General features: G+C 42.0%; 3 protein-coding genes across 3 annotated transcripts; all 3 read left to right on the forward strand.

Annotated features, from left to right (window-relative positions):
• The first annotated feature begins 90 nt into the window (after positions 1-90).
• LOC129586598 (uncharacterized) lies at positions 91-2,834 on the forward strand. Its single transcript, XM_055479923.1, has 3 exons — positions 91-896; positions 1,349-2,152; positions 2,572-2,834. The coding sequence occupies exons 1-3, from the start codon at positions 231-233 to the stop codon at positions 2,746-2,748; spliced, it is 1,647 nt and encodes a 548-aa protein (XP_055335898.1). The 5' UTR covers positions 91-230; the 3' UTR covers positions 2,749-2,834.
• A 3,463-nt stretch (positions 2,835-6,297) lies between these two features.
• LOC129586478 (5-hydroxytryptamine receptor 1B-like) lies at positions 6,298-7,287 on the forward strand. The gene has a single exon (XM_055479737.1). The coding sequence runs from the start codon at positions 6,298-6,300 to the stop codon at positions 7,285-7,287; it is 990 nt and encodes a 329-aa protein (XP_055335712.1).
• A 4,474-nt stretch (positions 7,288-11,761) lies between these two features.
• Positions 11,762-14,024, forward strand: LOC129586621 (uncharacterized). Its single transcript, XM_055479949.1, has 7 exons — positions 11,762-11,886; positions 11,948-12,059; positions 12,121-12,391; positions 12,488-12,854; positions 12,977-13,105; positions 13,163-13,396; positions 13,473-14,024. The coding sequence occupies exons 3-7, from the start codon at positions 12,306-12,308 to the stop codon at positions 13,632-13,634; spliced, it is 978 nt and encodes a 325-aa protein (XP_055335924.1). The 5' UTR covers positions 11,762-11,886; positions 11,948-12,059; positions 12,121-12,305; the 3' UTR covers positions 13,635-14,024.
• The last annotated feature ends 3,252 nt before the right edge of the window (positions 14,025-17,276 follow it).

Below are 17,276 nucleotides of genomic sequence, written 5' to 3' on the forward strand. Positions count from 1 at the left end.
ACCCAGCGAGGCTGCCTGCGCGACCGCTGCAAAAACGATATTGATTTTTGTTCGCTGTTTTGGATTTCGGGCCGTGTTCAGTGTTGAACATCAGAGCTAGCAGAGCGGACAGATACTTAGTATTCTTATTCTTTTACATTTTTTTAATTGAATAGAATATTCCCGTTAAGAAATAGCATGTCCTAAAGCGGGATATCCCCATAATCTGTCCAAGGTTTCTATTCGGCAGCATGCATATTTACGGAGACGGCGAGCACAGTGTGAATGCATGGAACGCTGTGGATGTGCTGATCGACGGTCTGTATCACCACGGCCTGGTGCTTGACGCTGGAGAATCCGGATTGACGATTGATTTCCAGTGTCCTGACCAGCACTCCCAGTTTATCCACTATCGCAGCATTTTCGATAACTCCTGTGCAGCCTTACCCAACTGGTTCGACTATATTCCGGAGTACCCGGCCTTAGAGCAGGGTCGTGGGACTCGTGGCGCAAGCGTGACGATGGATGTCGAAGTTCTGCTGCGGACGCGCAGCAACCGCCCCTGGGTGTGGTATCCTGCCAGACTCGATCGGACATTTGATTCCTACACCATGGGCTTGGGCTTCCACCTCTTTGTGGAAGTGCATTGCGGGAACGATGTCATCAGAACGGTGCTTCCACGGGCGCAAGTGCGATTTCCACTGTCGCCAGAGGAACGCAAAAAGAAGCTAGTGCGGATACATGATTTTGTCACTCGCTCTGTGGCTTTACCGAGCAGTTGTGCACCGTCGATTTCGCCTGTGTTGCTGGGTCTGTTTGCACGGGATTTCCGGGGAAATCATTTTATACGTGTCGAAAAAGACCACATCGTGTACCTGCAGCGTCAGGGTGCGCCATCGTTGGATCCTCAAAATATCGTAAGGCGGTCTTCTGGTATCTCTCCTTTCAATTGGACCCGCATGAACTACATATTTGCTTAATTTGCACGCTATAAATATAGATATCTATATACCGTTATTATCTTTTATTAATTTTTGGCATTTTGGGCCGTGCTAGGTGGCGGAAAGTGGCTTTTCCTAAGTTGTCAATGCGATAATTACTGAAACAGTAACTGGAATTCTGTTTATTTTAATTTTGCATATTTTATATTTATTGTAATTTTTCCTTTACTTATCATTTCTATGAGCATATTTTTTATTTCGTTTAACATACATGTTTTCCTTTATTCTGATTATTTTTGTAGGTCTTGTGCTTCGCTTGCAGCCGGTATGTTTATCCACATTTCTTTTTTCTTCTTCCTTTATTTTTCAGCTTTAGTTTGGATGTACTGTACGTCGACCAGTTTATGGTTTTCTATTTTTTTTTCCAGAAAAAATGGTTTGAACGAAATAAACAATCAATCCAGTCGTACATCGATAAAGGCGAAAAATTCCCGAATGAAGCGCGGATTTGTCGACGCATTCCGACCTGGAAAGCTCCAGAAGTGCCCGATCCACCGCATCACCACGATAGGTTGCCGCCGATTTTGGAACTTCTTACTGAAACCCTGGAAGCGCTCAGCACCGTGGATCGGGTCCGGTGTCGGCGCGTGTGCGCCTTGTGGAACGATATCTTGACCACAGAGAAAAATCTCAAGGAAGTGCGCGTGTCTTACAGAGACAGCATCGCCCCAGATCTTCCCTGGGATGCGATGTACACTGTGGCCGCAACGCTGCTGAAATACGCTACCCATCCCTCAACGGAAAAACTGGTGATTGCGGATGTAGATGAAAAATTATTCTCGGTGACGATACTACTGCTTGAAGATGTCCTGAAGCGCTCCGCTATTACAACAGTAATTTTGGCAAACTGGCAGTTTGGGATATCATCGGCAGAGCGACCGCTGTCTTGTTATACCGGCGCAATATCCCAACACTGCCGGCGTTGTGCAGGGTTGTATGATACCCTTGTTTGGAAGAACTGTCGCGTTATGAAGGAGGATCTGTCGGCGTCCATTCCCCTCTGTATTACCCAGCTGGCTTCAGGTGGTGCTGAAAAGGATTTATGGAATGCCTGGGAAAACAGTGTGGTTCTGCCGGAAGCGATGAGCTCCCTTTCGGAATGGATTAAATTAATTGGCCAACAGAACGAAGAGAACCAAGAGAATGAAGAGTTATGTGATTTGATTGTCCAGGTAATAGTTATGCGACTGTTAAGTTAATTATTTAGTTAACTCCCATTTATTAAAATGCCGTGTACTGTAAAATTCAACGGACTGTTTGAAATTATGTTGGACAAAAATTTCAAAATTGTAGAAAGAAACATAAAATTATTTTAAGATTTGGAAGACCGGGCGACGGTGTAAATTATGTGTAACTGGCATGCTCGGTCTGTTTATCAGTGTTTCCTGAAGAACTTCTACTTGTAATGGCTCGTGCAGAAGGTTAATTATTGATAACTTAAAAAATTATTGTATTGTACGTAGTTTATACGCTAATTTTTGTTATGGGCTTGCAGCGTGTTTTATCTTTACTCAACCAATTTTTATTACTTCTATGGCCTGACAAGGTGTCGCCAAGTTCGCGGTTATTAATGGGTGCTCTTTAATTACAGGTCTTATGCGAGTATCAGAGTTTGGACCCTCGAGTCCCTGTACATTACCGAGATCAGGGATGGACCGATCAGAATTTGGAATCTCTGGATGTGACCAAATTGACCCGGATAACTCTGTACCAGCTGTGCTATTTAAGACAGAAGTTTGGAGATAGAAGCGTCGTGATACTGACATAGTTATTGTTATAATGTTCTGTTGGAATAAAATGAATGTGTATAGAACAAAATACAGTTCGTGATGTTAATAAAGGTTACCAGACTCACCGCGCAGGACGCAGATCACACTCGTTGCACACTCGTTGTGGCTCACTGCACACTCGTTGTGGCTACTGCACACTCGTTGTGGCTACTGCACACTCGTTGTGGCGACTGCACACTCGTTGTGGCTACTGCACACTCGTTGTGGCTTACTGCACACTCGTTGTGGCTACTGCACACTCGTTGTGGCTAGATGGATGAACCTTCGGGTTTTGAAAGATAGCCTACACCGAGCGCGGTTTGGACTTAGATGGGTGACCACTCTGAGTTCAGGCTGCGAGTGCACGGCCCGCAAGGCCTGTGTGCGAAGTGCTTGGCTGAGGCAGCAATACCACCACGGAGACGGGCACGGGAGATGGAGGATCACAATACCACCCTGGCTACTCAGTAACGGCTTGGACTGAAAAGCCTGTGATGTCCGCAGCACCAATCGTGCCAAATGGAAGGAAACAGGGAGATCAGTCGAAGCAGAGGATTGGCGCCTTCCCTAGAGATGTGCTTGCTACCTGTTTAGAATTCTCTTAGTCTGGTTCTGTTGAACGTCTTGCTCTGCCCGAGCCGGTTAGCGCCATTGCGCGTTAAAATAAAGCTGGCGCTCGCGTTTGCGAGCTGCTGCATACGATCTGTCTGTTGCAGTGTTATAGCCTCCATTGTAACTCTGCGTGAATGAATTACCGTACTTTGCTGAACATGTAAACCGAGCCGTTTTCGAAACAACTAGCCGCATAAAGCAATCGCAAAGTACCGGCTGTGTTTTTTCCGCTGCCTGACATGCGGTTTAGGAAGAACGTCGGGAGACAGCACTGTTGTACTTGTACATGGTGTATAATATTAGCGCAGTGATTGCTTTGCTGTTGCCTATTGCCTGTTGTTCTGTTAGAATTACTACTTCACTTTGTGTGAATTTAGAGCTTTCACTTGGTACGATATATTTCGCTGTCTGTCAGAAATCAGGGCTTGTTTGTTGTTATGCGGTTTGGCGACGAGTATTGCCAGAATGAAATGAAATGAAATGAACGGTATCTATACGTGTACTACTCTAGTATATCTATATCTATATGGATATTACAGCACGTACCGACATATTTTATACACTTCGATTCGAAGTTCGGACTGACTCTGGACGTTTTTAAGCGCAAGTTTCCTCCTTACCAGATTATTTATGGGAATTATCAATCGAAAATCGCAATATCAAACAGAATATTATGCTGTTTATGTACTATTCTGTGGCTGTCAATCATTCTACGCTATAGTTGGCAGCTGCTGCGAAATTGGCTACGAGTAGAGTTGCGTTAATAACAGACCTGGGCAGTTATAACTTAACTCATAACTTAACGCGAGTTATTTCCGAGTTATCGAGTTATAACGTAACTCTGAAGCGTAACTCGCTTCAGAGTTACGTTATAAAGAAAACTTAACTCTAACGTAACTCGAAAATAAAATAGCGCAGCGTAACTATAGCGTAACTTTGTGGTTTCGAGTTATATGTAAAAATATTAAACACAAACACAAAGAAAGTTTGACTCAGGCCACATTACTTTCCGAAAATTCGCGAAACAGTTTTAATGAACATCGTTTGATCTGGTGTACACTACTACCGCCATAGAAACTTAGTCAACCGGCCATATGGTTGATTGTGAATATGGGATCAGAGATTCTATTTAAATATGCCGAATACGTACTCGTAAATCGCAGCAAGTGTTCACCCCGCCTGCACACGTACAAAACTTTTAAGCTATACCGTACTTTTAAGTAATAGGAAGCGAATCAGCTTGGCTACTTGAAAAGGGATTGCGGCACCGGTTTTATGCCCTTTATCCGGCAGGGATAAGGTATTTAATGGAAACGGCCAGTATTGTTTTCTTAGACTTAAAAGCAGTATTTATGAAAGTAATTTTTAATTAATTCAGATTGAAAGGCCAGGGTACACGCAAAGACCGTCTAATAGGTAGCTACCGATAAAGAGAAAAAGGTAAAATGCTCAGCTCAGCTGTAGCGTTTCCTTTATTAACCCCCTAACAATACCAGCGGTAAAAAGCGGTCTTAAAAATCGGTGGAATGTGCTTTTCCTGGCAAATCCTTAAGTTTACAGCTCGTGAAATGGACTTCAAAACGCTTACGGTTAGCGCCGGTCCGGCAGTTCCAGCGTATTTTGTAATACAGATACAGTACTTGTGCGAACATGCAAACATGTAGAGCTGATGTTTCACTACTATTTTTTTGAATTAGAGAATCAGTTACCTGTTTCGAAAAACACATCGGTATGTGCTTAAAATCTAGTTATAACGCGGGGCCATAGGGGCGCCACGCGTATCCTCGACAGCGAACAGCGCGAACCCGGATGAGGCTTTATTGCCGAATCTAATGCGCACCGTGGCGCAGCAACACCAGACTAACGAGGAAGGATCCTGCAGCCAGTGCAACTGTGCTGCAAATCCGTGAAAACAGCGCAGCAATGTGCGGGGTGGAAATCCCCAGAAACAGCGAATAGCTACTCAGGAGGGCGGGGCGTCCCGCCCTTACATAGTGTAAGTAATTAGTCCTAACTTAAATTGATTAAGAGCGCAAATGACATTTTTTTACTGTAGCGTAACTCGCGCTATAACTCGTAACTCAGGTTATTGGGAATAGCGTAACTCGTAACGTAACTCGCGCGCCCCGTCTAACTCTTAACTCTAACTATTGGTCCATTTTCCATAACTGCCCAGGTCTGGTTAATAATATTATGGTAAGGCAGTTGCAGTAACTGCACCGGCAAATTGCGTTAGCGCGTAATCTTATAATACGTATTCATAACTGCAATGCAGTTATGAATACGATGCCGCGCTAACGCAATTTGCCGGTTGATATTCGTACAGTAATTTTTGTTTATTACAGTATATAAATACACGGCAATATACATAATATCTGGGAATAGTCGCTCTCTATCCGTAGCCGACCGCTGGATAACGCCAAAATTTGCAACATTTGTATCACCATCGCATTGGGCCATATGTATAGTCTGTAGACGTATTCGTTATTTTGGCAATCCCATTATTTTGGCAATCCGTTGTATGGAATTTTTGTACATACGGATATCGACAGAAAAAATAGAGCCGTGCGCATCCAGACAGTTAACTACTGTACCAATAGAAGTTATGGTAAGTAATACACTGTGGCTTAACATAACGCACCAAATGTAAGTATCTATATACTATATTCTCATTATCCACTGCAGTTAGTGCAGTACAGTATCTTAACGATTGTCCCACAGGATAGATCAGCGCTGTCGGTAAAGTGCGCACTTCGCCAACTTTGCAAAATTTTACATGCCGAGCAAGCGTTCCTGGATTCGGTCATTGCAACTCAGCAGTTAACAGCAGCACTTCGAGGCATGTTGCATTGTTCTTGGCTTTGCGATTGCTGCTTCTTGGGAATCAGATTCTTCGCAATCATTAATGTACAGAAAGTCTGTTTGATACTAACAAGATGCCATTAAATTATTCGCATAACACTACACCAGCGATTTCCTTGGCTCTTGGGAACACCGAATTCTTTCTGTGGACCAATGTCGTCTTCGTCATCTTGGTCGCGATTACCAACGGTTTCGTGATGGTGCTGTTCACCCGGCACGAAAATCTACGGACTCCTTTCATGACTTATATAATCTTCCTCCTCGGATCCAACATTCTGGCGAACAGCGTCATCATGAGTCCTGTGGACGCTCTAAAACACGCCGGTGGATATTTCTGGATGGGATCCTCGGTGTGCACGTACTATTTGTACGGATCAATAGTGGTGACAAGCGTCACGAGCTACTCGCATCTTCTGATCACCCTGAACCGGGTGTGGGCCATCGTATTCCCGATTTCGTATCGGGAATACCATACGCGACGCATGTCCGTGATAATTTGTGTGGTGACAGTTTTCATCCTGCACTTTGTGGCGTTACCGCTGGTACTCGTTGATCATTGGCTGTACCGCATCGATGAAGCAGTGCGAGGATGTAACCTCAACCCCGATGTTGGAGTCACTCGCATTTGGGGCATCGTGCTGTCGTTTCCCTTATTCGTTTGCCCGTTGGTCTGTATTCAGGCCGCATATCCGTTTATCGTCTACAAGAGAAAACAAGCGACAAAATTAGCTGTACACATGACAGCTCGAACCGGTGACGCGAGCAGTGAAATAGCGACCAATCAGCGGTTTTTGCCGCGGAAACATGGCGCAGCGTCCTCACGGGGATTCGTGGCCTTGACCTTTATGACCGCCAGCATTTTATTGTGCTGGACACCGCCAGTGGTGTACTGGACGCTTGTCGGGTTCTCGGGATTAGAGATAAACACTCTGCTTCTGGATAAGTTGGGTTGGTTCATGTACCAGGTGCAAGCACTGGTGGATCCCGTCTTGTTCACCATCTGCTTGACCGACCTCAGAAAAACGGCCAAGACATACCTTTGCTTGCAGTTTTGCAGAGCATGATTTGATATGCGGAAATGTGTAGCCCTGATTTCCAGGAATCATTTTTCTGTGTTTCTAATTGTAAGTAGAATTAGAAAAGCAGTGTACGTAAGGAATGCATAAGCGCCCTAAAACGAGTGAACAATTGTACTAACCATTTATGGTCTGTGGTAAGCATCTTAATTAGCCTTATCTGTAGTTTCGCCAAAAATTTCACTCATGCTTTTTAAATTTGTTCACTGCACTGGTTCTCACACGTGCGCAGTATTTTAATACCAATTTCAAGCTACTGCTGTCAGTATAAGCCTTCAAGTAACATGTTTTTATGAATTATATTATCAACAAATGCACACGTAATAATTTCATCGCTGCTAGGCATATCACAGGAAAACCGATTTTGCATTCATTGCACACGAGCTCATCAACTTCTTTTTTAGTGTTTCGAAATGCGCCAGTAACTGTTGACTTAAGTACGCTTTCTAACCGAGTTCAATACTACGGAACGTGCTGACTAAGCCTGACTTCACAAAGCGGTTGTCCCTGAAGGCCAAGACCGTTATCCGTTAGACAATGGATACTTCTGGTATTCTACGTGGGATTTCTCTCGACACCGGTAAAGATGTGTTTCACATTCTGTGATGGGTTACTGCTGAATGACTTTGTGTGCACATTGTAATGTTATAAGTGCTATCAAGTACTTTCTTTAGTGCAGAATAGAATATAGAAAGTTCCTGGTTCTATTGATACGGATATTTTTAATCTTCAGGTCATCATTGTCATTACATACGATTTATACGAACACGCGTAAGTGATGGCATCACGGCAACCAGGATTTTCAAAGCGGTGTTATGTCGAGCAGGATAATGGAGAATGCCTGTTCGATGCCCGAAACTGTATTCTGTGTTAAAACTGAAACGCACTTAATGCCAGAAAACTATCACTAATCACTGGTGTATGCTGTCATGTACGTATCTTGATATCCGACCAGTATGAGGCAGAAACTATGTAACAAAGTACCCTAACTTTTATTTGTGCACAAGTTGCTCTCCGTAGTGGCTATGATGCTTTTTGCTGTACCTATGAATAACTGACTATTTCGAGTCAAGAGGAAGAAGTTTTGTGCAAATAAAATAGAACTTCTCGATTTGTTGGTGGTTTGGTTCCATTTAAAAGGGAAATCTAAGCAGTGTCGGTTTCCGGCTCTATTGGTGGCGCAACCCTTTAGACTTGGTCAGCTTGTTAAGTTCACCATTTTCAATTGTCTTTTTGGTTTTTACTTAACGTTTACCGCATTCGCAACTTGCGACGTGGAACTTAGTTAGCTCATCTCCGACGGCAGCGCAGGTAACGCCGGCCAAATGCTGTTAGTTGTTACAGTCGTTTAGCCGTGCTGCTTTGGATGCTTTTTGTACGTAGACAAAAGCATTGCGGAAGATGCATTCCAGTTACTTCTTCCTCGATCTGTACCTGAAGAAATCGGCCATCTAGTTTCTATACGACAGCGCTAAAACCAGTTAGTGCACCATTATCCTAAGGCGATTCAAAGGGAAAGCAGAGCAGGAAGTGACAGCCTGTAAGGAGTCGTTACATTTGGATACCAGGCATACCTCGCTCAGCTCACTTTTCTCCTCGAAGCCGTGGAGGAATATCTGAGGTTTATTCCAAGCAAGAAAAAAATCGTTTAAAACTAGTGATAACGTGAGGGTTTCATAGATCTAGAACCGCTACTTTCCACATGTCACGTGGCAAACAATCTCAGTCGCTCTAAGATGGCGTAAATTAACGCTTAAAGAAAACTCAATAATAAATGCCCCTTATCAAGAAGACGTAACGAGTTTCGGCTTGGTTTGATTCCATTAATATGGCAAGCCCGAGTGGACTAAAGTAGAGAAAGCACTAAACTTTCTCCGAAGTTTAACGAAGTGTGATAAAGGTTTAGTCTTTGTCCAAAATCGTTAAAGTTTGTATGACTTTCTTTAAAAATTGAAATTGCAGTGTAAACTGGAAATAAATTGTTCAAACAAAGGTTTAATGCTTTCTTTCAAATTGCTAATCCAAGTCACGGATACAGATTAAAGAAATCTCATTAGCTAAACATTCCTTGCTAGAAATCTTTAAGAAAGTGTCTGGTTTTGGCGCGCGGATGTTGAAACATCATATTAAACTCTGAACGTCCTTAATCTGTTTATTGAACTTTGTTTTACACAATCTTTTAACTGCGAAGTTTCATATGATAAACGTTCATGCAAACTCAAGATGCTACATTTCTTTCAAAATTAGTCTCGTGGTTTAAAGTTTAAACTTAAGGTTTAAACTTTGACTTAACTTTAAACTTTGACAACCCAGAGCAGAAAACTTGGAGAATAGGAGGCCGGGACGGTAACAGAGTAGAAGGGTAGGAGGCCAGTATGGTAGAAGGCCAGGAGGGGACGAGGTTGGGAGGGTTGGAGACCGGGTGCAGGAAAGTTGCGACAGTTGCCAACAGCTGGCAGCAGTTGCCATCCGCAGTGGGTTGATTAGATGAATATTGTGACTGCTTCCACGGGGCGGTTGGCGTGGTAACACTGTAATTACTAAAATCGCGGAAAAATAGAAGGACGAAACTGAACGCGGGAAGGTATTTTTATTCTTATAGGTAAAATGAAAGGCCTCCTCTGGTTTAACCTGCACTTGGCCGTCAGGATAGCGACGTTTCCAGACAACGCCACGAGGAGGCGGCAGGAGGGAGAGGAAACCCTTGCTGTCCGACTCGTTCCCGTCCTCCGCGCTGATGGGTCATGTCAGGCATCATGAGACGAGAACGAGCGGATCGGCTGCGCAAGTTGGCTAACCGATCCTTCACGGACCCAGTAAAAAATTCATTCGCGCGGAGTGCGAAGCGGATAGTCGATTTTGCTGCAAAAATCGCTAGAAATTCAATCAAAAATAATAATTTCTTTAGTTACGTATTTGCAAGATCGGCTAGTATTTTTAAGCAGTAATCCCTCTTTACCCTGAAGTTTCCAACAGGTACAAGCGGGCAGATTTCGAAGGGGCGAAACAGATAAATACTCGTAGAGTCAAACAGATTAGATACTCGTAGAAATCTAAGTAAGGAGCTTTTTTAATTGTGCAAGTGTGCAAGATTAAAAACGTTCAAAACCGTAAAATAATTTCAAGGGTTCAAAATAGAAAAATAATCATTTCAATATTTTTGTTCAATTTCTTGCAAATCTCGCAGGAATATCGTGCGTCGGCTTCGCGCGATACCCATTTTTTCTCCTACTTCTGCTTTGATTTAGTATGGGATCCATACTGGAACTTTCGCTAGCCTGAAATAATTTGATCACAGTTGAAATAATTTGGAATTTTTAAAAAAAATTCCAGCAATTTCCGAAGATTGTCCTCTGGATTTGAGCGAAAGTGGCTTTTTGTCTTATTTTTTTTGCGGTTGGTTCCGGACTTTGGGTCATTAGGCATACTTTACGTGCACTGCTTTTGACCCGGCATCTTTCAATAAAAATGATTTGTTGAGTATTTGTTCTTCTTTCCCGTCCCACCTCTCTGTAGGAGGAAAAATGTTATTATTTACAGGATGAACGACTAGTCCAGTTGCGCCGGTGACCCGTATTACGGTGCTAATGCCATCACATATTGAATAAATAAAGCTAAATCGTTACGCGTCGTTATTGTTGCGTCAGCGATAAACAATCGTAAAGCGGAAATGGCTTCAATCGACTCTTAGAGAGTACCACTATTTTTAAAAGGATTGGAACATTAGTGCGATGCGCTAACGGTACCAGGCCATGAATGGTCTAACCGGCGCTGTATTGCTCTACGTAAAGTACTAGCAAACTTCCATGCCGGAGACTTTTCGTTTTCCGCAGAATTTCTGCCGTCCGCTAGGTGTAATCCGAACAGTCTTACAAAGGAAAGACAACCCGAAGAATTCCTTCCTAAGACTGTAATCCGAACAGTCTTAGGAAGGGCAAACAGTCTTACAAGCGACTGCACGCGTGGTTTTTCTGTAAGGGCGGGTTAACTTGATCACGGTGTCGGTATTCCGCGTTAACGAAAGATAAATTCGAAGAATTTAAAAAAAAAACTTTCGAATGTCATTGGTGCTGGCACAGATCACAATGATTTTAGGGCTCAGCCGGTAACGACAAAGCACCAGAGAAGCTGTCTGTAGGACCTTCTCTGAATCTGCCCCCGCCTCGCTGTTTATGTATGTGCACTGATTCGAAAAGCGGAAAATTTTCGATTGGAGATCGCACACTTCCTGGGGTTCGTTAAGCTCCAGCGAGACTTCCTGCTGTAGAATATAATCGTACGGTACCCAGTCTAAAAGGCAGCAAAGACCTGAATCCCCAAACATCAAGATTTCCGCTGTCTTAACACGCCCCACTGAATAATCCAGACCGTGATCTATGGTCGGTGCCCAGCCGTTTCCATAGCAGCGACGTATACTTATCCTTCTCACAAGTATCAAATACTCCTACAGTAACACAGAAACCGCAGACTTACAGTACAGATAATGTATTATTTACTAAACTTACACACTCCAATCTTCCGACTGCAGTGCACTTGCTTTTCGCCGTAGGTTTCACGGCAACCGCGCCAGATGCTGAACATCAACGGGTATGTATAAAGCAAGCTAGCGCTGATGTTTTACTTCGCAAACAAAGTTCTGTCGTTCAAGGTCGAAGATCTGAACCGTCGTCAGTCATTTGTAGCACCAAACCAATCGAGCAACGAATATAACTCTCAGTCATCTGCGGGACCGAACGAAACAAGGAATGAGCAAAGGAACGGTAGGTCATACAAAGAAAAGCAGTTTTTCTCAAATGTGGGTTAACCAGATGTGTTTACTAGAAAGGATCGCAGTTCGTCGCTCATCACGACTTGCACAAAGGGAATTACCCGACTACGAAGAAACCAGTTTTGAAGTTCGGATTGATTCGGATGACGAGGACTGCGTTCACGAACTCGTTGAAGAATTCCTCGCAAAGTTTGTTGATAAGTTTCCGGAGACGCAGCCAGTTTTCTACCTGAAGGATATGGAGAACGTGTTAGAAGAGCTGCTGCACTTTTTAAAGGAAAATTCAATCGCTCTAACGGCCAGGATAATTGTGAATTATCAAATGTGCGACATAATTTTCAGTGGCTCAGAATAGTTTCTTTTAGTGCACAATAAGGTTTCAAAGAGGCTTTAATGTTTTAATGATTTTGTTTTGCGCAGGGCTGCGGATCTCGGGGGAGTGTTGCGAGATATCACAAGTAAAGCCTGGATTCAAGCAGAGCGGTCTTGCTATTTTGAAGGCGACCGGGAAAAAGTTATCACCAGCGCGTTAATCCCTGAATGGATTTGTGTATCAATTGGAAAACTGATTTTCGTTTGCCTTGCTCACGGAGGCGCATTTCCGACATTTATTCATGCGTCCCTTCTGGATTTCATCTTCGAACAAAAGCGTCAGTATAAAAGCATCGAAAGCGTATTCCCATCGACTAAGAATTTGACTAATCTCATCCAAAGCGTCGAGTGCAACAGCAATTTACCTGAACAAATTCCAGAATTAAGGAGTTGGATGATTGATCACGATATTCAGGTAACTTAAGCTTTACTGCATACTAATTGCTAGGCATTCAAATTATCAGTTTGCCACTGATACCTGAATATTTGTATCCAGTGCGATTGCGAGATATTTTTTATACATACTTCCGTGTTTAGCCATACTTCTGGAAGGATATGGGAAAAGGCCAGGTTCTTTCTACTTTGTCTCAGTACGAGCTGATTGATCGAAGAACTAGGAACCTTTCCCTGATCAAAGCGGGTTTTGACCAGCATTCTATTGTTAATGTACGTTCTACACAATTTTATGCTATTTGGTGCAATTAATCACGCGCAACATTGCAGGAAATTGTGGAACTGGGGCTGCAAAGTACTTTGGCTACTTACCTCTTGCAGACGGTGTCGACGGCTAAGGAATTCAAAAACCAGATAAAACCTTTAACTTTGACGAACAAACAGGACCAGACTACATTTGATCATTTTATGCGTTACATTGAGGAATCGCCGGAAGTGCGTTTGCAACAACTTATGTTGTTCATTGTGGGATCCTGCCGGATCCCGGTGCCTAATAAAATCGGGGTACGTAAAAAAGTAGAAGATTCTGCTGTGAGGTGCGTTAAAGTAATACTTTACTAAAATCCCGTTAAATGAATAGGTTGATTTTATGCGTTCCGAAACGAAACTCTGGCCTGTTGCCCACACTTGTGATCCCTCCATTGAGCTATGGGCATTTTATCGAGAAGATGACTATGAAACGTTTGAGAGGGACCTGGACGGAGCACTGCGTTTGGGTTCGGACAGCTTCGGCATAGCTTAACAATTTTTTAACCTCTGTTAACTTTTATTTTGCACACATCTGTTTTGCCAATTTTCCGAGTTTGTTATTGTGGAGCCGCTACCTCAGGGTATTATAAAGGTTTTTTGAAAAGGGTTTTTTTACATTATTTTTTTAGTTCACAGAACACCTCATCGTTTTTGTTTTGGTTCGCTCAGTTACGTTACCATAACTGCTTTGTCAGGGAAACTGCTCAAGTTTCGATGCTGTTTTTCGTTTTGCAGTTTGTTGTCACGCCCCATTCTTTTTTGCTAAATGACATTTTCTGGTTTCAGTTATTGTAAAGATTTTGGCTAGGCTAATTTTTTACTTGTTTTGCACTGCTGATTTTAAACGACAATTGCAACCTTTTTGAAAGAAATCAAATCCAATTAAAAGTTATAAACAATTTCGGAATCGTGGTGAAATTGACCTGCGTTTTGTAGCAAGAACAGGGCAGGCAGTTTTTAGGTTTATCGCATTGGAATGGTAACCGCCACAAAAGTTACTGTACTTTAAATCAATTTTTACCATCACAAAGGTAGTCTGATAAATGATAATAAATCCATCTTTGTACCGATATGATTTACGCTGAATTCGATACCAGTACATTTTTAACTTACGTCCACTACATTTGCTTTATTTATATAAAAGGATCTGCATCATTATGCGTTGTGCTAATAAGACAGCAAGCACAATGCTATCGCTGAATAACTCCATTGTGCTGTTTAAGAAATCTGGAATTTTAGGAAATCCACAAATTCATCGAGCAAACAAACAATCAAGCAAGCAAGACAGAAGTTATAATTGATATGATGAAAATAATTGCAGTGGAAACTGCATAATCTGCAGTTTTATGCAGCTGCATTTGCTTAATATTACGGTTAACAAATGAAACAGTGAATAGGCTCAATTTCACGAAAATCTTTTCATTTCTTGGAGGGAAATGTGGATTTGTGATTAGTAAAGGAATTCGCAGTTATACGATATTTGATACTGCTGGATTCATGCCGTTGGCCACAGATAGATGGTTACTGATCCAGGCTTTGCCGCGCACTGATGCACGTTTTGCAAGTTAAAGTAAGCTATATTCACATTCAATAAGTCTTAGATCGTTAGATTTCATCAAGCCCGCTTATTACACAAACAAGTGATGGTTAACTGATATCAAATTGAATTTGAGCAATAGATGTTTACCGAGATGCTATTAAGCATTCATTTGCGTACAAGCGTTTTAACGAAGAAGTCTGTCTTTTCTTTTTCGTTATTACACCCTATTTTTTGCTTACTTATTCTGCGGTTTGACTGTTTGCAGAAACCCATATCTTCTTGGTTATCAAGCACAAAATCCTTAATATCTTCTTTTGGTCTAAAAAATGTCTGATACTTTACTTAAGTTATTATTTTAACCCACATACTTAAGTTATTTAGTTTCCAGAAATCTTTATTATTGAAAATTTTTGGAAACTAAATAATTTAAGTATGTGGGCTTTGGTTTCATGCATCGACCCAAGCGCAATCTTCTCCCTCCCTTTTTCCACATAGGTAAACCAACTGTTCGTAACCGTAACGAAAGTACTGACTTCCTTTCTTCCTATTCATGTGATAACTGCTGATAATTATTCTCTGCAAATTTTGTTTCCTGCTTGTTTTGCATTGCGTAATGACTTTCGTGTTTACTGTTAATATTTCTCGATGTTATTGCTATACGAGTACTGCTTTCTTTCTCCTGTCTGAAGCCTAGAGGGGGCAACCGCTCCATTGCAAGGACAATAAACTTCACTTGATTCTTTTAAATGCTGTAATTATTGATGCAACCGCAACTGCTCCAAAATTTTTAAAAACGCAAAAACTTCGGCCACCTTTCTATACAGTAGCACACCTCGTTTTAACTGACAGTTGCCGCGAAGAAGGTGCGATAATTGCAATTGTACGGACCTAATAACTGCCAGATGCACACGGCTTAATTTAGTTATAATATCTATATATCTGCTTTTCGATCGTCAGAACAAATCAGCCGGCAGTATGTAAAGTAAGCTAGGTCGAAAAGCGAGATTGCTCTTATAGTATGTTGAACCACCTTACGTACGGGCGTCACCGACACTGTAACCGTTATTTGCTTTACAAATTAAAAATCATAATATATCATTCTGTTGATGCGTTTTTTATTTCAGCACGACTCCTCGGGTACCGAGCATTCCTAAGTGTATGGCTGTCACGCAGAAGATGGAAGTTACTGCAGCGTCTGGGGCTTGAAAAGCTTGACGTTATCCATATCGTCATCGTCGTCATAGAAGTCCTCTATAGAACGTTGACACTTTCATTCAAATTATTCTCGCAATAAAGATGACTTCACTTTCCTAAAATTTGTCTGCTTCGCTGGTTTATTGCATTACAATTACATCGATAGTTTTACGAAAATTTTCTGAATGGAACTTAATCAGCGTACTTAGAAAATTCTGTGGTCTGTTTTTTGAAAACCTGTGCTGTTCGTCGCATTTACGTTCTACACGTTATAGAGTATATTCACCGAAGGATGTTAGTTGTACTTCTGTTTTACGTTAAAACTTTTGAACTGTCGTCCCTGAACCAGGGGCCGAATTAAAATAAACATTATCGAAAGCGTTGCAGAAGAACAATTACAGATGCCGGCGATAAGTACTAACCTAAATTCGGAACCAAGTACTTAACAGGACACGTTTTTTCCGTGCAATTTCAGAAGAATCTTTTGCATAAAATACGGTACACGTAATATAGTTAAAAACTTGAAACTGCTGAGAAGGATTTTTAGATTCAGTCGGTTTTTTTTCGAAGTAATGAGGTATTTGTTGGGAACTTCGCTGGGGGTGTATCGCAATGTAGAATTGACAACATTGGCAGAGGATTTGCATTCCTCTATTTGCAGGACAACAACGTCCAGAAAACCGTTAAAATACAGTACTAGTTTATTTAGCAAGACAGTGATTGAATGCGTGTTGTATCATTCACGTGGCATACAGATTACGGTAACAGAGCCGGTAATTAAGGTTAACAAAAAGTGTTACCGAACGATCTATTTGCATTGTTATTTCGTTCAAAACAAACACTGCATGCGGCAACATAAAAGTCAATTTCGGACGAAACTCCTGGCAAATTCTTCAACGTATTAAGAACGTTGGAGGATTTGCATACAGTATCCACCAGATGAAAATGTTGCATGAACTGTTGCCAGGATCACCGCCCGGTATAGGCTGAGGGCGCATGAGGTCCGGATCCGGTCTAAAAAAATTCACAAACATGAATAGTGTTGTACTTGCATATATGTAGCAAAATGGTTACATCGTGTATTAGATACGGTACATGTAGTGTCTATCAGCGGTGGCCTATTATCATGTGTTGTGGATTTTCCAGAATAAAGCTATTTACAGAGTGAGTATGTTTGTTTAATTAAATTTTTCAATTTGAATTTCTCTTGTTTAGTTTTAAATGTCTTTTTAACCGATCTATAAACGATTCCGTATTGAGGCATATTCGCAACTTTTTGACATACAAAATAACCCGTTAACGTTGATTTTTTGTCCAGGTATGCGCCATTGGCAGCATCCAAGCCATCGCGGTTTCATTCAGCGCGACATCAAGCCCGCCAACATCCTCATCGATGAAGAT

This window comes from Paramacrobiotus metropolitanus, unplaced genomic scaffold, assembly GCF_019649055.1.
Source record: "Paramacrobiotus metropolitanus isolate TYO unplaced genomic scaffold, Prichtersi_v1.0 Parri_scaffold0000021, whole genome shotgun sequence".
Lineage (NCBI taxonomy): Eukaryota > Metazoa > Tardigrada > Eutardigrada > Parachela > Macrobiotidae > Paramacrobiotus > Paramacrobiotus metropolitanus.

Bases quoted from the DNA above. Each gene is read 5' to 3' on its own strand.
- LOC129586598 (XM_055479923.1), top strand. From the start codon at position 231: ATGCATATTTACGGAGACGGCGAGCACAGTGTGAATGCATGGAACGCT. The intron at 897-1,348 runs GTAAGGCGGTCT...TTTTTTTTCCAG, and splicing joins CGTTGGATCCTCAAAATATC to AAAAAATGGTTTGAACGAAA. The intron at 2,153-2,571 runs GTAATAGTTATG...CTTTAATTACAG, and splicing joins TATGTGATTTGATTGTCCAG to GTCTTATGCGAGTATCAGAG.
- LOC129586478 (XM_055479737.1), top strand. From the start codon at position 6,298: ATGCCATTAAATTATTCGCATAACACTACACCAGCGATTTCCTTGGCT.
- LOC129586621 (XM_055479949.1), top strand. From the start codon at position 12,306: ATGGAGAACGTGTTAGAAGAGCTGCTGCACTTTTTAAAGGAAAATTCA. The intron at 12,392-12,487 runs GTGCGACATAAT...TGTTTTGCGCAG, and splicing joins ATAATTGTGAATTATCAAAT to GGCTGCGGATCTCGGGGGAG. The intron at 13,106-13,162 runs GTACGTTCTACA...GCAACATTGCAG, and splicing joins ACCAGCATTCTATTGTTAAT to GAAATTGTGGAACTGGGGCT.